Source organism: Balaenoptera borealis (genome assembly GCF_965194805.1).
Source record: "Balaenoptera borealis genome assembly, chromosome: X".
Classification (NCBI taxonomy): domain Eukaryota; kingdom Metazoa; phylum Chordata; class Mammalia; order Artiodactyla; family Balaenopteridae; genus Balaenoptera; species Balaenoptera borealis.
Window position 1 is genome coordinate 109,264,347 of NC_138881.1, and position 21,974 is coordinate 109,286,320.

General features: G+C 38.8%; 1 protein-coding gene across 13 annotated transcripts in view; it reads right to left on the reverse strand.

Annotated features, from left to right (window-relative positions):
• Positions 1–21,974, reverse strand: part of ENOX2 (ecto-NOX disulfide-thiol exchanger 2) — a 261,630-nt gene that overhangs the window by 3,187 nt on the left and 236,469 nt on the right. For 12 of the 13 annotated variants that reach the window (XM_082377872.1, XM_082377874.1, XM_082377875.1 and 9 more), the window contains 5 exons: positions 15,404–15,518; positions 10,763–10,944; positions 8,523–8,630; positions 4,248–4,356; positions 1,517–1,602 (listed from right to left, as the gene is read on the reverse strand). In XM_082377872.1, the coding sequence (XP_082233998.1) occupies positions 1,517–1,602; positions 4,248–4,356; positions 8,523–8,630; positions 10,763–10,944; positions 15,404–15,518 (600 nt within the window). The remainder of the gene's footprint in view (positions 1–1,516; positions 1,603–4,247; positions 4,357–8,522; positions 8,631–10,762; positions 10,945–15,403; positions 15,519–21,974) is intronic. The other variant, XM_082377871.1, reaches the window with a different exon arrangement.

Below are 21,974 nucleotides of genomic sequence, written 5' to 3' on the forward strand. Positions count from 1 at the left end.
GGGAGTGCTAGCTAGAACTAAAACAAATGTGGAGGATGTATCACCACAGCTGGATTACCAAATGGGCCAGTGCCTCTGTTAAAAGGATATATGCTTATGTACTACGATGTTCATTGCAGCTCTATTTACAATAGCCAGGACATGGAAGCAACCTAAGTGTCCATTGACAGATGAATGGATAAAGAAGATGTGGCACATATATACAATGGAATATTACTCAGCCATAAAAAGAAACGAAATTGAGTTATTTGTAGTGAGGTGGATGAACCTAGAGTCTGTCATACAGAGTGAAGTAAGTCAGAAAGAGAAAAACAAATACCGTATGCTAACACATATATATGGAATCTAAAAAAGAAAAAATGTGGTCATGAAGAACCCAGGGGCAAGACGGGAATAAAGACGCAGACCTACTAGAGAATGGACTTGAGGACACGGGGATGGGGAAGGGTAAGCTGGGACAAAGTGAGAGAGTGGCATGGACATATATACACTGCCAGATGTAAAATAGATAGCTAGTGGGAAGCAGCCGCATAGCATAGGGAGATCAGCTCGGTGCTTTGTGACCACCTAGAGGGGTGGGATAGGGAGGGTGGGAGGGAGACACAAGAGGGAGGAGATATGGGGATATATGTATATGTATCGATGACTCACTTTGTTATAAAGCAGAAACTAACACACCATTGTAAAGCAATTATACTCCAATAAAGAAGATGTTAAAAAAAAAAGAGGATATATGCTTAAATGGCTTAACATTTTGGACATCTGTCAAAAGTCTGCATTCCAATGGCACTTCTCAAAAGGCCCAGATCCTATGAAATAGTGAGTACAATCCATGAGCAGCTTTAACTGAATGCTGCTTCTGAAAAAATTCTATCATGAGTTTATTTATTCTGAGGGGTCAAGAGTCCCCTCCTGCCTATATGAGGCATGCATCCTTGACTTTCCAGGGAACTGGCACTTACCCTTGCTCCTGATGCTTTGTGAGCTCCCCCACGGGATAGCATTCAGGGAAGGAATTGGCCCATGAGATCAGCTGTGAGCAAATATGCAGTCTGTATTACAGACTTATTGTTCCAACTTTTTTTGTCCCTGCCTTGATTGTGTCATTGTAGATAATGGCAGTGCTAATGGCTAAAGGCCCAGGGCAAAAGTTTGACTGGTGAGAAATATCTGTTAATTAGCATATGATATGTAAATTAAAAGAAAGGAGGAAAATTCTTCTAAGATATAGCTTGGAAGTAGGGTGGCCAATTCATTCAGGTTTGCCCAGGACTTCCCCGGTGTCAGCGTTAGAAGCCCCAAGTCCCAGGAAACCCTTCAGTCCCAGGCAAACAGGGACAGCTGGTCACCCTATTAGCAAGAGAGAAACTTTACGCTGAATCACAGTGAGAGAATAGGTGAGGGAAATTTCCTTACAGTGATTACTAATGACTTATTTGTGCTTGAGGAGAGTGAGGCCACCTGTTCACAAAGAACCCTACATCGCCTTGCATGGCCGTCTCAGGCCCCCACATACCTTATTATCAAGACGGTGCAAGTAGGAGCAGATATATTCAATGCTTGCTCCAAATGGGTGGACATGAAGGAATGTGGAGATAATCCCTATAGAGACAATAATAGCATGTAGGTTACACTTGAGCATTGTATTCGTTGAGATGCCACATGACAGCGTCTAGCAAGAGCCATATGTACATCATATTATGTATTGGGCACTATTCTAAGTTTATATATATTTTACACGTTTAATCTTTACAACGACCCTGTGAGGTAGGTATTACCATCCCCATTTCACAGATGAGAAGACACTGAAGCACAGAAAGTTTAAGCAACTTGCCCAAGGTCACACAGCTGGTAAGTGGCAGGTATTTGAATCCAGACAGTTGCTCTCAAACACTACGTGTACTGCCTCTCACTGCACTATACCGCATGCAGAAAAGCTGGCATTTGAGGAGTCACTTCCATCATTCATGATGGCTAAACGCCATTTGAGTTCTACGTTTTACAATGAATTTAGACTTTTACAATGACTTTAGATTGTGCTGGGTTTTTGCAGTTCCTCTGAACCATCTTTAAATTGGATTTTAGCCTCTTTTGCATTTAATAATGTCTTGCTGTTGTGGCAAAAGTACAAATCACGTACTTTGCCTGATTAACCTTGTGCCTCTCACAAGAGAATCTGCTGATTGTATTTGGGTTTTATTCCGTGAGTAGGTCTGTAAAGAAAAGCCAAACATTTCCTTCATTCAAGTGGTGACTAGCATTCTGTTTGTCCTCAGAGCCCTGAATCTCTTCAAGTAACAGAATTCTTATAGCAATTTACAGCCTCCAGGGATCTGCATGATTTCTAACTCTGGAGTGATTGGCAGCTACACATACTGCCTTGATTATTCTGGCCACCAGGTTAATTGTGCCAATACTACTTCTTTCTCTGGCAACAGGCAGCATATAAATTGTTCAAAAGTCTACTATTTTTTAAATTTTTTTTTGAATTCATCTCCTTTCATAAGATCTTAGGTATATCAAACAGACCCAGAACTGAGTTTGCTGAAAACTGCCAGGAAATAAAAGCTAAATTTGATTTGGTTTATAAACTATGACTTGTCTATCCCTTTAAGCACCTGACAAAGAATATCACAAGTTTAAATTGTAGCTTAAAGTTCAAATAAGTTCTCTGTAAAAGTCCTCCAATATTAGATGGCAAGCGGGTGGGTTGGAGGATCCAGGAGGAACTGATGGTAGGGTTCAAAACTCTATTCAAAATGGATACTATTACTTATAACACTACTTTACTCTTAAATGACTTGGTAAATTGAATTTGTAAACACTGACTCAAGCTGAGAAACTTAAATTCTGAAGAAGACAGTCCATATTCAAAGGAATTCTAGATGCTATGGTCAAGAAATCCTGTCAAATGCCAAGAAGTAACTCCACAGATTTCAAAATACGAAGCAGTTTTTGTGGGTTCACACCCAAATAACCAATTTAAAAAATAGATTTTCCTTTCTGTGAGTTCAAGACTACTTTCTTTAAAAAACAAAACATTAAACACTTAAGAATCTTTGTTTCTAGAACTATCCATTTACAGAGGTTTCCTCCTACCCATAGCTCTTCTCTGACAGGTCTCCCTGTTGCCATGCCAATTTGTTAAAGAACTTTGAGTTTGAAAACGGAAATAAGTTGTCACTCTTCTTGAAGACTCACTGGCAGATCCCCCTGTGCATCTTTATTAACATATCAAAGTGTTAAATCTGAGTACAATATCCATTACTGAAGGAGGCAGATATATCTTTAAAATATGCAGAAGCTAATTAGTGTGGAGAACTTTTGAGATTGGGGTGAGGCTACAGTGTGGCTCAGCTTCCTAGAAGGCAGCTGGGATTATCTGCTGAGGCCCAAGATTAGCCCCTTTTAAGTGACTGAATATTTTAGTCATTTAAAAGGGGATCAATCTGCCACTGTTCTCCAAATAGAATATAAAGTCAACAAGCATTTGTGAATAGTGCTGTAAGTGCAAAATGCTTCTCATTTATTGAGGGCTTACTATGGGCTGGGCACTGTGTTTAGTGATTTAGATGAATTGTCGTATTTAATACTTGCAGCTACTTTGAGACAGGTAGTATTATTATGCCCATTTTGCAGATGGAGGAACTGAAGCTCAGGATGGAAATGGTGGGGTCAAGACAGAAAGCCAGTTCTGTCTGATTTGTTATCCACTTATGCTATCTTGCCTCTGTGAAAAAATTTTATGTAACGAGAGCAATTGTAGCATTTATCTCATCAGAGCCCACCAGGGTCCAACACCCCACAGACAGCCTCCTGAGTCGCCTGCCAGTAACCTGGAAAGACAGGAGAGAGACACACACCTTCTCCGGAGGCCCATCTGGAGAAGCTCTCTGCCAAACAATGTCTGCACTGTCCCTTGAGTGGGAGTGAGAGGGCTCACCTATCTTTGCTTAGAGATTTAAAAAATCTACAACATGTTTCTCCAGTGGACCCCCTCTTAGCATAGCACTTATACTGACACACTTGATGTGGCAGTGGTCACCAGGAGTTTGAAGAGGGCTGGGAGCTGCTACTACCATTTTGATTGAAATCTGTACTTGTTCTTACCCTGTTGTCTTCAGGACTCTGGGTCCTTGCACTGTCATGCTTCATAAATGCTTGGCATGTGCTTATGCATCTTAGGTTAATCCTTCCCCCCACTCCACTGCACTCTATCCGTTGAATGTGTGTGTTAGCTTCCTTACCCACTAGCAGTGCTTCGCGTTCAGATTTGATAGGACAGCTGTTCAGGGTCTTCTCCAGAGGGTAGTCACTATCCTGGCTCGATGCACACAGTCTAGAGGCACAGCTTTCCTGTGGGAATAATATGTCTCCCGGGTCAGTGCACCTTATATGGTAACAGACTTGGTTTCAATTATACAACAGGGAACTTCTTAACAGCACCTCGAAAGCAATACTGTGCAATTTTGCTTATTGAATGCGAGGGAAAATAGTATAAATTACAAAAGCATCACCAATAATCCAAAGCTTCCTTATAAGCCTTCAAAACACACACAAAAATTTAGACATTCATCTTCACTAGTCTTTTTTTTCCCTTCTGCCTTTATCATTCTTGACTCTATGCAAGTAGTCTGGGGAACCAGACCCAACATTTATTGTCTGTAAGATGCCAGGCACTGTTAGGTATGTTTTATCTCTATTCTACAGGTGAGGAAAGTGAGGCTCAGATAAATTAGGTAACTTGCCTAAGATCACATTGCTAGAAAATGGTAGAGCCAGGATTTCATCCCAGGCCACCCAATGTGAAAAGGACCATTCTTTTTTATTTTAGGTCCACACTATGCTAAAGGTCAGTCCCATATTGGAATGGAGAATCTACAATGTAGCTGATCCACTCACAGGTAATCAACTGTTGGCTCTTGAACTAAAAATTAGAGCTTCTATTTATTGACTATCAGCTCTCTCTCTCTTTTCTCTGATAAGGACATTATCAATTAGGATATTTATGACTTTACAGCAAGAAATGACCGTGACAGTGGACTTCTTTGTTGTTGAAAGTTTTCTCTTTCTGAGCATAGTGTGTATGTTTCATAAGAGATACTCAGGTGAAATCCATGACCAGCAACCAAACTGAAAAATGCTTCCAGACCGTTCTCGGGTTTTTCTTTCTCTCTTTGGGTACTGAGAACATCTTTTCTGTATTATAAATGTGAAGCAAGAGCCTTCATAAGAAGGAATAAAAGAAATCAGTGCTTCAGTCTCACTGCTGTTGTAAAAGAAAGTGTTGGGGAAATGTTCCGGAGGGGGGAGCAGATCATGGATGACTCGGGTGCTTCGTCACTTCTTTCCTTCCAAAAGCCCTCAGCAGGGACAGGTTTCCTTCTTTTTTCTTTAAAGATGCCTTCAAAGCTTCCAGGATGCTGCCCCTGAATGAAACTAATGGTCTTTGCTGCAAGACATGTTGTTTTGTGGATTTACAGGCTTCCAGGCTGTAGTCAGAAGGGAAACCTTTCTTGATGACCTACTCAATCTTTGGTCTTTAGAATCCAATCCAGTCAGCAACCATCATGCCAAGTTTGATTTAAACTGCTGGCTCACTTCTAAGCCACGGGCTGTACATGTGCTTCTAACCCCCTTAAAACATTAAATGATCCAGTAAGCCATTTTTTAAGTGTGAGAATTTAACAGATTGGGGTTCATTTAAGATATGTAGACATCCTGAGAAGTTTTAGCCATCTTGAATCAAAATGTAGCCTTACTGAAACCTGACTTCAATTTGATTATAGCTGGCATTTAAAAAATTAGAAGGTAATTGAAGGGATGCTTATCACCTTGAATTTTTTTTATAAACAAATATAAAGCTGCTTTATTAAGATACATCATCAATTCAGGAAAAATTAGATCCCCAAAAATAAAACAACTAATTTCACAGATGACAATATTAATCATGAAAAATAATAAAAATAAAATAGAACACTATGAATTACTAGGAAGCGTATTCAACAGTTACAGAAAAGAGAGGAATAGTATTTTCCTAAAACTGGAAATAATGGAATGATCTCAGAGTGTTTATAACATAAACTTCATTTAAAGAGAAGCACACGGTTAAAATGTTAAATTAAAAAGAAATGAAAAGGAAACAAACTGGAAAAAAAAGTTTAATGGCTCTTTTAAAGGGTAGAATGGCCAATAAGGTAGTAGGAAATGGGCGATCAGAATTCAAGGGAGGGTTCATGATATCACCTTGAATTTTACTAGCAGATTCAAAGAGCTAGTTCTTTCTGCAGTAAGACAGACATAAGTCACATTGTTATATTGCAAAACACTGACAATAACTCACACTGTGGTTTACTGTCAAGAAACCCAAACAAAAAGAAAAAATATCCCTCCTCACCAAAACTTATTGCTTTCCTTTCAACCTGAAATTTTTTTTGCAGTCTAATGTGATGGTACTTTGCTGCCTAACCTAATTGTGACAGTTTGAAATATTTGGTCGCAAATCAGCTTCCCAGAGAAGATCAGATTATAATGAACTGTCATGACTTTCCCTGAAGGAAAACCTCACTTAAAATAACAGGACAGAAACATATTCTGACTCACATTTTTCTGATTATCAGTTGGATTTCTCTCCCTGTCCTCTTTAGCTGCCACTTCAAGGTATATTTAGTTGCAAAATGGGAAACACTTAGACTTAGGTATAATATTGCAAGATTTTTCAATGCCATTTGACCCTTCACTTCTTTAAATGAAATACTTTACAAAGCAGAGAGCTGCTTACACGAAAATGTCCTCAAGTCAATTTGTGATGTCAATCCTGAAGAGTGATTTTAAGCTTAATGTCATTAGGATAACCCCATGTTCACCTATAGTCTTCTGGCTACACTACACACACACTCCATCTTATGCAAGAAGGGAAACAGAGCTAAGTAGCAGCTCTGGGACATTTTAGAAGCTCTGATAGTATGAGGAAAGTCCTGCTAAATAGAGCAGCTTTGGCACTTTTCAATTAAATGCTTGATAAATGAATTTGTCTGGGATTATGCTCATTTCTTTAATAACACCCACAAAACTGGAAAGTAAGTTGGTTTTATGAAGTGGAAAAATTAAAAGCATATTGCAAATGGCCTCCGGAAGAAAACACTTTCAATCATTTGTTTCAACTACACCAAGGTTGCCAGTTCTTAATGGCACTCTAGGGGAAGTCACTATGCTGGCAAACGCACCCAGGGCCTGTATGCATTGCATCTTCCTGCCCTGAGCACAGAAGAGAAAAAGCACAACCTCTTGTGGAACTGTAGAACTGTGGAATTGATTTCTGGCTCTTGGTCTAAGCTCCTAATCGTCTCTCTTTTTTTGTGTGTGTTATTTTTCTTTATTTATTTTTGGCTGCGCTGGGTCTTCGTTGCTACGTGGGCCTTCTCCAGTTGCGGCGAGGGGGGGGCCACCCCTCGCTGTGGCGCGTGGGCCTCTCATTGCAGTGGCCTCTCCCGTTGTGGAGCACAGGCTCCAGGTGAGTGGGCTTCAGCAGCTGTGGCACGTGGGCTCAGTAGTTGTGGCTCACGGGCTCTAGAGCGCAGGCTCAGTAGTTGTGGTGCACGGGCCTAGTTGCTCCGCAGCATGTGGGATCTTCCCGGACCAGGGCTCGAACCCATGTCCCCTGCATTGGCAGGCAAATTCTTAACCACTGTGCCACCAGGGAAGCCCGCTAATCTTCTCTTTCTTCTGAGACATTAAGTCAGGCAGCTATGGTCAATGGGCCTTTCTTTTCAGAGGATAAGTTCACTTGAATGTTCAGGCATAAAGGAAATTAGAGAGGTGTGACAGGGAGACACCATCAGTAGACTTTACATACCTTAAATAGACTGGGCACCCGATGCATGGTTGAGATACATTAATCCATCTAGAAGTTAGTAGACTTTCTCAGAGGTCCTCACTGGAGGTTCTGTGGCTGCAGGTTCTCATTAGGCAAAGTCCCGTTTTGCCTTCCCGGTTGCTATTATCTAGCTTTAGAATAATGTGTCTCCTTGTTTGCTTTCCAAGTTTCCCCCCTTTTGGTTTTGGCTATTTCAACCTGCAGCAGCTCATTATTACACTAGATGGAGTGTTGGCAAAGAAATGTCAATGTTCTGTTGTACTTGTGTTCCTTCGTTTAATGAAATGCTTAATTGAAAGTATTTTGTGTCACACGGGCTTTCTATGTTGTTATTTGCTTGACTAGATGAAGCAGGGATGAGGTGTATACTCTGACCTTCTCCAAGAAGGAAGACTGAGGAATGTTAGGGATGGACGGACATTTTATTCATTGAAAAGTATACTCTCCAGAACCTTTAGAAATGCCAAGGACTCATACCTAAAAGCAGAGCCCTTGATTCAAGAATTACCCTGGAGAAGGGCTTTTAATCCCCAATCAACCAACCATTCCACATTGATACCTATTGGTAGGAGCTTCCAGGGCATTTTCATTGTCACTGAAAAGGGGGAAGGGGGCAAGGGAAAAGGGTCACTTAGTACTCATGTACCTTTTCTTTAAGATTTTCCAACATTTTTTCCACCTGTAACTTGTCATCTTTGATTTTTTCAAGTTCAGCTTCTTTCCTTTTGTATTCCTCTTGGACTTTGAGTAGATGCTACAAGAAAGACCAAAGACAATCAAGTCTTAAGAAGCCACACTTCACTTAAAAACACTGGCTGAAGTTAGATATTAGGCAGGCCTTCCTCACTTTCCCCCAGCACACACAATCATTTCTCCATGCAAAGATACTAAAGGGAAAATCAAGATACTTTTCACTTGAAGTTATTTTATCTGGCTCTTATGAATCTTTTGGATTTGTTCATATTTTAGAAAGAGTCTGAGAAACTAATTGATCTAATCACTTAACTTTCCTATTCCAGCCAGATGTAAGGGTAGGGTGCAGTTAATACTATGTGGACAATATCTTGATTTTGGCATAGAACTTAATGTATAAAGCATTCTTGCAAATAGCCATTTTCCAAGCCAAGTTCAATTTCTGCGAGAAAAGTAGTAAAGAATCCAAATTTCACAAATGTTGGTTCCCTTATCAGTAGGCAAGGAACTGGATTCATCATTAATGATTACTACAAATACTATGTATTTAGCATCTAACATGTGCCAAGTATTGGGCAAAGGGTTTCATATGCATGATCTCATTTAAGCCTCACAATAAACCTATGATACATAAGCCTGAAGGTTACAGAGGTTTAATGGTTTGCCTAAGGCTATTCAGATAGTCAGTGCCAGAGCTGGGATTTAAACCCAGGTTGAGTCAACCCCACAGCCCATGCTCTTAACCATCATATTAGACTATACGTCTATCGGGGATAAGATGGGAGAAATTTTACCATTGTTTACAAGGCTATTTTCCAATAAAAAGTAATCAAAATGAGTAAAATTAATTTTTCAGGAGGTAGAGACCTAATTGTCTCACCGAAGTTTTTGAAGTGATGGAATGAAAAAAAAGTTCATTAGTTTAAAATTGAACCACTCCATTCTTATGTGGAGTGGTTTCAAATCAAGGTAAGAGGGGAAAACAATAACAAGAAAATGTTTTCAAAGTTTTGCTTTTCAGAGGCTTGCAAAAGACCATTGGGAGGGCTAAAAGACACAGTACAATGTACATTGTTGAAATTCTTTGAAGTCTAGCTGAGGAGATGTATTTTTTTGGTGGAAAGATATCTGATGTAATTAAACTAGATCCCTGATCTAATTAAACTCCACGGTGACAGTAAAAGGAAGGTAAGCATTACTTCACACATTTCGTTAATAGGAAAGGTAAAATATTAATGTGATATTGCTTGTCACATAGGAAGACAATGATAGCAGAAGTAATAGGAACATGGGGCTCTTTGTGCCAGAAGAGACTCCCTGTTCACAATTTGTGATTTCCAAACATCAATAAGCTTTGCCCTAGATAATTCCAAGGCACACAATTAAAAAATTATTGGACAGTTTAAGTTGTGAGGAAAATGGTTGGTAATCCGGCAAGACAGAAGAGGATAGTACCCTTACTCAGAAGTACTACTCCTTTACTATAATGGGAACAGATGTTGATATCTTTTAAATAGTAGGCTTGCTGTGGTGGTTACATAAAACTTCTAGATATTGAGCATCTGTTACACAGTGTTGTATTTGAATGCAATTACAGTTGGATGCACTTATTTACTTTACTTTTTATACTTGGGATAACGTGCTGGTAAACTCATTCACATAAATGACTGTGAAAACAAAACAAAACAAAAGCAAATTGGTATTATGTGCCCAAAAGCACTGATACTTAAAAACCCATAACACCTCTCCTTCCAACCAAATCAAGGGTAGGATTCTTGCCATTTCTTCTAAAAGACTGTATTATTTAGCATTGTATCAACTAGATACTTATTCACCAGCACTGTTGCATATCTAAGTAATTAAGGTTCTTCACAATGACCTTGAGACCCTGTCCAAATCCCAAAGTACATTCCGTAGCATAAAGAAAAGATTAGGTTATGCTCAGTGTAGTTTTATTGTTAAGTATTTTTTACTGAACGCACATTCTTTGAAAGTTGGTGATCCATCGCTATCTCTGCATTTACCAGAACATTTCATGAACTACAATACATCATCCCTTCCTCAGCCATGCCAGAGAACACAATACCAAGAAAATAAGAGGTTTGCTATTCTATTTGCTTGCGGGGGCCCTTTTACAAGTGAGGAGCTGATTACTATCCTTCCAAAAAGCTCAGAGAACCAAAATGTCTTTACCTGTTGCATTCCTTGCAGGGCTTGCTGCAGGAGTTTCAGCTGCTGTTCCCTGTTTGGGTCATCTTCTCTGTGGGCTTTGCCTTGTTCTTGCTTTAGCAGTTCCACCTCGTTCCGGTAGGCATCAAGCTGCCAACGGAGGCTGTCATTTTCTTCTTTCAGAGCTTCTGCCTGTGATACTAAGGCTAAACAATCAATACAAAGGAGTAAAAACCATATATCCAGATTCCGTTGTGGTTCACCTTAGTACCATGAAAACTTGGTGTTTTAAATTGACATGTATAAAAAGCCTCTCAATGAGAAACTTTAGATCTGAGGTGGCCATGGTAGCAAGAGATGGACACAAAAGCACAAAGACTCGTTTTTCTAAATGAACACAGAATTCCAACACACAAAAGTCCTCATCGTGTTTCAAATTCTTCACCTCAAACATCACTAAAATATTTCTAGGTAACATCAGTTACTTTTACTTGAAATGCAGCAAATAATAAGAGCCTGTAATAATAAAATAGAAGGCTAATTGTCTTGAACTGAAGACTGTCCACACAATAATTTGGCTGACAGTTATTTTTTAAAAATGCAGCCTTAACTGATCCTATAGAGGAAAGGTAAATGTAAAAATTAAGACACAAGACTTCCTGGGGAATTCCCTGGCGGTCCAGTGGTTAGGACTCTGCGCTTTCACTGCTGAGGGCCCGGGTTCGATCCCTGGTTGGGGAACTAAGATCCCACAAGCCGTGCAGTGAGGCCAAAAAAAAAAAAACTTCCAGTTTATGGTCTAGCATGTAAGGAGCTTAGAAGTCACCACTCCATCCTAACAACAAGTAAAAAGCTGAACAAACTGAAAAAAACCCAACAACTCTTCTTAGATACAACAGAGAAGTGAAGTAACAGGGCAAACTCATACACCCAAAATTGGAGAGACAAACAGGTGAATACAGAGAATCACAACTTACCAGACCAGAAACCCATGAGCAGATATCGCCACAGGAAACAGTGTCAAGGTAGGAAAACCTAAACTGTACTTGGCAATTTGCTGTAGGCTCAGTGTAAATAAGTCTGAGAGTTAAAAACTCCAGGGAGACCCAGTCATAGCTAGGTCCCTACACTTTTGTGAGTTTTATCTCCAGGGGCTCCACCTGGTCCTCAGAGTGAACACTGGAGAAAAATTCCTATGTGCTTCCAGCAGGGGAGGGGAAAAAGAAACCCTCTTGAGATATGCCAGAGCATCATGTTCTTCTATAAAAGGGCTGCCTTCAGAAGAAATGATTTTACCATAGCCTAACCTACTCAGGTAGTACCAGAGCCTAACCAACTCAGGGAACCAACCAGCTCCAGACCCCTCTAGCCATTCTGTCCCACCTAAAGGGGGAGAAAAAACTGAGAAACACTTGTGAAGTTCAAAGTGGAGAATTAGTCTAAGTCAATATTTTCCAAATGTGCTCCCTGGACCATGATCATATAATTCATTTAGGATGGCTGATAAAATTTAGATTCCCAAACCCTATTACAGGCCTATTGAAGCAGACTCTATAGCACAGAAATCTGAATTTTAAAAGGTAACCCAGTGATTCTTATATATATATACCAAATCTGAAAACCACCAATTTAAGTGAAGAAGGCAGAAGATAGATGCTGAAAGGGAACAGCTATCCTTAATGTTTACTGGGTACATGTACTTTCCATCATGGTTAACAATAGAATGAAGTAGTTTCACACTATCATGATTTGCTTTGATGTGATTCTCCCTCTTCAACACATTGCTTTGAGCACAGCGGTCTTTTCTTCCATGGCAAGAGTATTTCCAGTTCTGAATCACAAATATGGGCTAGCTACCATAGAGAATCTCACAGAACAGAAATTTTGTGGCACTTCAAGGAAAGGTAACAGACTGCTAGCTTTGACTCAGACTGGGAAGTATATTTAACCAAAAACATGCTATAGGCTCCTGAAATTCAAGTTTGGTAGCATGGAGAGAGAGAGAAATAAAACTTTGAGATCTAGTTGCTTAAGCTTTTAATTGGAACCAAGCGATAACTAAAACATGTAGCTGATTTAGATAAAAACTGAGGACCTGCTCACCGGCTCACACTGAGCAGGATTTCTGCAGTTGAGTACTACAGACATGCAATAACAAAATTAGGTACGATCAAGGGGAAGAAAAATGCACAAAAGTCCTTGAATTAAAATGAATTGAAACCTTCTGGGAGAAAAGCTATTTGGTAAGCTACATTAAGTCTATTGTAGATAGCTTTATTTGACAAAGCAGCATCCTGGCATGTGGAACAGGAAAGAAAATAGCTATAAGATGATCTGTCAGGGAGTTTCCAGTCTCTAAACGAATAAGATTCTGTGCAGTAGCCAATACAGCTTTTAACTCAAAAGAGATACAGAAGCAAACTGCAATTATATAACCCTAGTAAGTGCATTCAATCTGAATCTCCCATATACCCCTCTCCTCCCCCAATAATTCCTCAAACTCAGCAACTTATCAAGTGGATGCTCAAACTTACGGTTGCATTCATTTCAGGGTAACAGTGGATTTATACTGTATACAATACTGCAGATACTGAGGTGGAGACAATCCTACAAATCAAAGATTAATCAGCTATAAAATATCCTGGCTAAACACTTAAATAATTTGAATAGCTCAATTATTATTAAATTTTTTGTTTATCTTGGCTATAAGTTTATAGTATGTGTCTGCAGTTATTAGTTTGCTGTTCTGAAAATATTAACTATTCACTGATTACAAAGGGTTTATTTAATATATATGGAGGTTTATATGTTTAGGGATCTAACATATGGCAAAAATAGAGGAAATTCAGATGTAACAGCTAATGAATGCTTTTAAAAAATTCTGACTCAGTGATTTTCTTTCCTTAAGAGTTTTTGTTCATGGAGTGAAGATTCTGGGATCACTCAAGTGGCTAGAGCTGCTCACTTCAATATGCAAGTACAGGAACCAATAAATTCTGATTTGCATTATAATCAATCTGTTTTCTATCTGTCTCTCTCACACAGACACACACACACACACACACACACACACACACACACACACACACAGTGGGGGCAGTATACTACCATATCTCCAATGTCAAGCACAGGGCTGAGAATGTAATAGTTATTAAAGGAGTGAATGAATTCACTTAACCATTACAAAATCTTTGTTAGACAGTTTTTATAATGTATTTCGTATAAGTGTGGAAGCTGAGGCTCGCTGAGGAAGAAGTCCTTTCTATGTCAAGAAAGGCAGAGCTTGGACTAGAACTCAGGTGTTCTAACTTTAGGTCCAGTGTCTTGTCCACTGTGCTTTACTGACTGCTAAGATTGTATAGAATGGTTTACCTGAAAACACGCATCTTTTAGCTGATGTTTTAATCTCTCCCATGGTAACCCCCCTCCAAGATGATTTGTTATGAAATTGAAGGGTGGTGTGTTATATTGTTCAACAGGTTTGCCATTTGAGTTCCACTGGGGACCCATACCATGGCTATCGTCTCACAGTGAGGTCCTGACTATACTAGGTGAGAGCAAAAGCCTTTACCCAGACAACTGTTTGTAGACCCCTGTTTGGTTCCTAATAAACCTCCAGGTAACCACAATGGAAGGCAGCAGATAGGTAGACTCATATATTGTAGATATTTCGACTTAGTTTGTAGATTCTCTCTTTTTTTTAATAAATTTATTTATTTATTTGTTTTTATTTTTGGCTGTGTTGGGTCTTTGTTGCTGTGCGTGGGCTTTCTCCAGTTGCGGGGAGTAGGGGCTACTCTTCTTTGTGCTGCGTGGGCCTCTCATTGTTGTGGCTTCTCTTGTTGCAGAGCACAGGCTCTAGGCATGCGGGCTTCAGTAGTTGTGGCACATGGGCTCAGTAGTTGTGGCTCGTGGGCTCTAGAGCTCAGGCTCAGTAGTTGTGGCGCATGGGCTTAGTTGCTCCAGGGCATGTGGGATCTTCCCAGGCCAGGACTCGAACCCATGTCCCCTGCATTGGCAGGTGGATTCTTAACCACTGTGCCACCAGGGAAGCCCTAGGTTCTCTTTTAACTTTGTGATTTTTAAAGAGAAATATTTAATTTTTATGCAGATACATTTATCAAAAATATCCTTTAAGATTTCTATCTTTGGAGAGCTTCATCCCAAATTATATAACCAACTCCTACATTTTCTAACATTTCTTTTGCTATATATATATTTTGTCAATTGAATCTTCAATCCATCTGTTATTAATTTTGGTGTAAAGTATAAGTGATGTAGGGATCTAACTTTTTTCCTAAAAGTTTGGCTAGTTACCTATTTATACATAAACTGTCTTATGGTTTCTACTGTAGAACGTATTATTAATAAGTCCAAGCCAAATATAGAACAATACCACCTAAATGTCCAATGCTCCTAGGAAGAGAAAGTCCACTTTTAGTTAGGTACTATGATGAAAGATGGCAGTAAATTAAGACCACAGTAAGTCCTGTAGCCACAGGGTTGACATTCAGCAAGTGTGTACTTATATGGCCTTACCAATTGTCTCTAGCTGCTTCCAGTCTGATGGGTTTGTGCCCATACCTTACCGGTTGTTAACGGTTTTAAAATATCATCCCTTCCAGTAGGTGTTAGTTAAATAAAGCAAAGCAGAATAATCTTTACCTGATTCCTCAGTTTCTTTTGTTTCTGTTGTTTCTTCTATTTCATCATCAGACATCTCCATTTCTTCTTCTCGCCTGATTCCCATTAATTCATCATTATGTATGTTGCGAATTTCCTAAGGTTAAAAGATATGCTCTTTAGGTGGGAAAGCCTTGAAAATGTTGAGGAAATAAACAGAATTAAGGACTAGGTAAAGCAGGGTCTTTTTAAACGTATAACAAAACTTCAGAGTAGTCTTAAGGCAAAGGCAAAGACAAAGGAAAAGGAAAAGGCAAAGGCAAAGGCAAAGGGGCATGTTGAGGCTGAGGACAGTCTCAATAGACAAAGCAAACTTTGTACACTCTGTCCTGTATAGGCTTTCTTTCCATACCCAGAGCTCTAGCAGCCGATGATTCTTGTATCCCTCCCATTTTAGAGAGTACCGTTGACCATGAAATACCTTCCACTTCTTACATGGATTTCTGGACTTTCCCTTAAGGTTCTGCCATGTTCACCTTCCCATGTCAAATCCTTTGATCTTGCTGCTTTCTATCCTCTTCTCTCTCCCTTTAAAGTCTTACTCAACAGAACTCTTAATCAAACATTTGCAGGTTTAGTAGTTAGAGTAAAAATGAGCTGTCAGGACTGAACTCCTACCAGATCAACCCTTCCGTGGATAATATCTATATTCTGTGAACAAAAAAACAAACCAAACCAAATCCCTAACTACTTGATGGCATTGGAGAAAGAACAAAAACAGGCATATTCCGAAGAGGAGCTGACACTTGGAAGAAGGGTGTGGGTCTTCCAGTTTTAAAGAGACTTTTAGTCTGAGAGCAGACAACAGCTAGCACCTCATATGGTGGCTAAATTTTAAATAGAAAATCCAAAGTCTTCATATCCTAAATAAATAAAGGAGAGAGTTCAGGGCAACCACTGGAAGCCAATGGAAAGTGAGGAGGGGATCCCAGAAAGTAGATAGCCAAAGAGAGAGGGATCCAAATTCTGTGTATAAGAACTGTACAAATTTCTGCATGACCCTTGAACCATGAAAGCACATGGCAGATTCCAAACAACCCAGCTAAGGCTAAAAAACTGAACTGAGATTTGAGTTGCCATCTAAGAGAGACAATTTCTAGCTTAAATTCAATGAAGTAAATTGACCATTAAAACAAAAGGAAACAAAATCAACATTCTTTGAAAGAATATAACAGAATCCAAAGACTTAAAAGCAAAATATTCACAATAAGCAGATAAAGCCCCCAGTTAACTGACATACCTACAAGAACTAGGATGAGATGACCCATTTTCAAGAGAAAAGACAATCAACAGAAACCAAGCTTGAAATGAACTAGATATTGGAAATTAGCAGAACAAGGAGTTAAAGCAGCTATCATAACTATCTCAATGATGTAAAGGAAATATGTTAATAATGAATGAAAAGATAGGAAATCTTAGCAGAGAAATAGAAACTTTGGATGAGCTTAACAGTAGAATAGAGATGACAGTATACAGAGAAAGCTTAAAGAGAGAACAATACAAATTTATCAAATCTGAAGAACAGAGAAACTAACTGGAATCACAGAAAGAGAGGAGAGATTAAATGATTCAAAATATTTGAAGAAAAAATAGTTGAGGATTTCTCAAATTTGATGAAATATATTAATCTATATATTCAAAGAACTCAGTGAACCCCAAGCAGAATATATGTGGAAAAACAGTATGTCTCGGAACACCATAGTCAAGCTGCTGAAAATGAAACATAAAGAGAAACTCTAACTCTTTAGTTAACTAAATTTATTGTGACAATTATTTCACAATACATGTAAGTCAAGTCATTATGCTGTACACCTTAAACTTATACAGTGTTGTATGTCAATTATATATCAATAAAACTGGGGGAAAAAAGAGAAACTTTTAAAAACAGCCAGAAAAAACCAACATATTATAAACGGGGGAAAAACAATTTGAATGCTTTGATTTCTTTCAGAAACAATAAAGACCAGAAGTTAGGGAAACAATTCTTTAAAGTGCAAGAAGAAATAAAAAATACCTATTTATTCAGAATTCTATATTCAGAGAAAAATTCTTTCAAGAATGGAGATGAGATAAATATATTTTCAGACAAGTGTAAATGCGAGTATTTGTCACCCAAAGACTTGCACTATAAGAAAAGCTGAAGAAAGTTCTTCAGGCTGAAGGGAAGTGCTACCAGATGTAAACACAGATCTGCAGAAAGGCATGAAGAACATCGGAAATGATTGAGATCACACTGGAAAAGTCACTTTTTCAAAAAAAATCAAGCATGAGAACTCCATTTTGGAACAGCTTGCAATCATTTAAAGGCCACTTGATGCCTGTCAGAGGCTCCTCAGCAGTGAGCTGAGAATTCCTTGCCTAGGTTAGCCCCACTTGGGCCATAATACAGAAAATGTGCAAAGCTGTCTGGTGAAAATTGCCTCCATTTAGGGAGATTATAAGTATTTTAAATGGATTTCTTAATAATTAATGCTACAGTTAATCACTATCTCAAATAATATTCTCCTTTTTTATTCCTTTTATCAGGAAAAATAATGATTTCTATATCAAGTTAAGTTTACACTAAATATAAATAAAAGTACCTATTAAAAAGTGAGCTATTCAGTGTTATCACTGAGAGTTAAGAAGTAAAGGAAAAATAGAAGAAATAGAAAATAGAAATACTACCATAGGATCCCTCAATGTGCTGCAGAGGCATTACTTAAAATAGAAAATAATGACTTGTTTGAGAAAAATGAACTTTAAAGGACTGTGTCAAGAGAGACGTTTGCTATGTCTTATTCAAACTCATTGCACAGAGAACAATAAAGGAATTGCCATTTCTAAGAATTCATTCTTTCTCAGGAGTCTGGATTTCAGTTATCAAAGAGCTGTTACTGGAAATGTGATCATAATGAGGTTTGACACTGGCAAATTCAAATATTGTACAACTTACTTCATCAGGAAAAGTCGTGGCTCTCCTAGTTGCCTAACAAAATTGTAGACTGTCAGAGGGTATAAGCAGAGACCAACTCTCAATTCACAAACATGTTGTCTAACTCTGGGAAAGTTATTGTGTTTCTCAGAAGAGTAAATTGTGTTCCTTCTAGGGAAATGTCCCAGGGCCAGAAGATCTAACTGATAGCTAAGACACGCCCTGTAGCTGCTCAGCATCTGCAAAGCATCTTTTCTGCTTCCAGCTGGGCAAGGAAGCGTAATCTCTTCTTAGAAGTATAAAATGTTCAGTAACTAAGTAATACAGCTTATCTAGAGATCTTTCACATCTTCAAAAAATCCCTAGAAAAATAACGGACCTATGGGCAAATTTTACCTCAATGCCTCAAAATACTTTAGAAACAAGAGTTACCAGTTCTTTTAGCTGATAATAAAATGAGGGTAAGAAAAACTAAGGAGAAGCTTGCTCTAAGTTATTCAGTCAGGCAGGCAAAGTGGCAGAGCCTAGAGCCCTCTAACTAGACAATCCTTCTTAGCTACAAAGAAACTAAGGTCCGTACCATTACTTTTTCTGTAAATATCGATACTAAGTCACATGAATGGAGATAAGGCAGAGAGAACAATAGAGGCTATAGGATACTATACTGCAATAAACTTAAGGTGAGCACTCAGTAAATGACACTACCTCTAAGTAAAGCAAGTGAGATTTTAATTCTTTGAAAAGTAAAGCACTTGATATCTAAGATGCCTATTTTCTATATTCTCTGGTGGATCAAAAAAGCTCTACTTTTGGAATCAAATCCTAACAAATACCTTCAGAGTGAAGGGCTAAAAGGTGGCATTTACCTAAGGAAGGCATTCTACCTAGCTTGGACACAGGAGCAGGCAACAGGAGGACTTTGAGCCACTGAAGTGCAGGCAGCAAGAAAAATAGCTGCCTCCCAGATCTGCCCCTTTTCCCATCCTGATAGTTGGATCCAGTGCTGAAGCCAAAAGAGTGGCAATAACATGGAAAAACATTTTCCAGAAATTTTCATTTGTAATTCTCTACCTGAAATTGACTGGGTCACGTCACTGATAGAGTACATCAAAAAAGGTAAGATAGCCCTCCTAAAGTTTTTATACCACACTGTTGCCCATGGTAGACCTGTGATATTTAATCTAAACAGTGAACTGTTAGTGACTTCTCAAAATGCATTATAATGCCTTTAAGTCTATTCTAGTGGTAACTTTTTGCGAAGCTTAGAAATTCACATATTGCTCCACAATGGAGGACAAAGCACTTTCAACATAGAATGAAACTGAAACCCTAGACAGAGGAAAATGCTGAAAAGAATCATCTTTGTACCAGCTGACATTTTTGACTTATCATAAAGTAGGCAAATCATAAATTATTGAACGTTAATTATCTAACTATATAGTTTCCAAAAAATTTATGTTGACTTAAATTCATCTTACTCATGTTTTATGATAGAAACATGACTATAATAAAAGCAAAGTTCCTTATGAATTGTGTAACAAAATTGTACTTACCCACACTTTGAAAATTAACAGGATACTCGGTGGGGAATGGGCCAGATGAAGGAATGGAAAGGAGCAGAGGATAGGGAGATAGCTCCTACACTTACATAGAAATTTGATTCTGAGATATCATTCAAGCCAATGAAGCAAAGCACAAACACAGGCTCTTAATCAATGTCTATTGTATGCTACATAATGTAAATACAAATTAGGTTGATCCAAATTTTGTTAGCATGGGGTTTGATGGCTGAAAGCCAATAGCTAGTGTTAGTGCAAATGGGTCCTAAAACGAGGGTATGCAGATAACTTGAACATCTATCTGCAACCAGTTCTTCGGGGTTTGGAATGATAGGCCTGGAAATCTAGAAAGTTATTTTAGCAATCACAGTATTTCATTTCACGAGAATGCTAGTACGTAATCACCATGTACCCTTTCTTCTGCTCCAATGGTATAAAAATCTCACATTAGGGAGAATGCAAGGGAGTTTCTTGGTGCCTACTGCTATGGCTCTAGCTTCTTATATACCATCCAAAGTTTAACTTGTAATCTAGGCCAGGATCTCAGTAAGAGAAACACACAGGTTTTGAATGATTCTATAGAAAAAGAGTTCCCACAACACACAGCACTGTCAGTAAAGTCACTGTAGATGCTAACTTTTAGTAAGGGGAGGGACTTCAGCCTTCTCTTATTTTTATTACCCTTTCAAATTGTATCAGCAGGAGCCTCACACACATGTAAATCAGGAAAGTAAACCAATGAAAAAGACCCATTATCAAACTAGTCTGCTTGGCAGATGCTACCAGAGTGAGTGCCTTAGCTCCCTGAAGGTGGGGACTTTTTCTTCTTCATAACTTCTCTCTCACCAGAGTGAGACAGTGTCTGCTGCTGGAAGCAGGATGACAATGAGACAAATAACAGGTACTTTGTGATGCGAGGAGGTCACCAGCTGGCTTATTCCCCGAGGCAACTGGTAGAAAAGGTTCAATGTCAGACCCTTCTACCTTGATGAAACCCCTAACTTAGGAGTTGTAGCTTTGATGCCTAGGTCAAGAAAAAGTCAGTTTAGTTGATTAGGTCACTGAGATGCTCTGATTCTCAGTGGGGTGCTAAGAGGCAGTCCCAATTTAAGAGGACAGTTTTGTCACTTTCTACAGGATACCTCCTTTTAGTCCTCAGAGTTGCCTGTCATCAAGTGAAAGTACGCAGAGGTTAAAAAAAATTTAAAACCATGATTTAAAGAGGTGCCAATATAGAGTAGAAGAAATCTTTTAGGTTTAGGGAATGCAATGGCAGAGAAAGGTCATGAGCTATGTTCCACTGTCAGTAGTTTTACTTATAAAGATTGAGGTATTCAGGGTAGACCTTAATTTAGTCCAATCCAACAGGCAGGAAGCATTTTTCTGGGTTCCTACAAAGTCTACAAGGCATATCACAAAACATGTAGTAAGTCATGCTGGCCGTGTGCTTTATCCTCATCACTGTGCCAAGGAAGCTCTGCTACAATATTGGGTGATAGGGTGTACAGCTCTCAGCTCTCCACAGCCCCAGAGAAATGTCCAGCTTACTGGCATAGCTATCTTTACTGAGGAAGTAATTAAACTCAAGCATATACCCACCAGATAGGTAGGCTTGCTATAACTACAGAGAGCCTTGATGAATAATATTAATGGAGACTATTTTATTGCAAATTCGTTTACAAAAGGGTTGTGGCCTAGACAAGTCAGTTCTCCAACCAGAGGCTCCACTCCTCCCATGAAAAAGGAAATACTGTATCAGCAGGGCTTTCTGTAATGGGTGGGGCACTTCAAACAGCCTCTTCCACCCCCTAAAATGGATACATGTGTGCGTTGAAGGGAAGGTAGAGACTAATACTGCTTTTCTACAATTGGAAGACATACTGAGCATTTTTCTCTCAACTTTTATTTTTCTGAATTATTCAAACTAAATTAAGGATTTTGGATATTTTAAATTTAGGTGCTATGTGAAAAGATGCTCAATATCACTAATTTTTAGAGAAATCAAAAACTACAATGAGGTATCACCTCACACCAGTCAGAATGGCCATCATCACAAAATCTACAAACAATCAATGCTGGA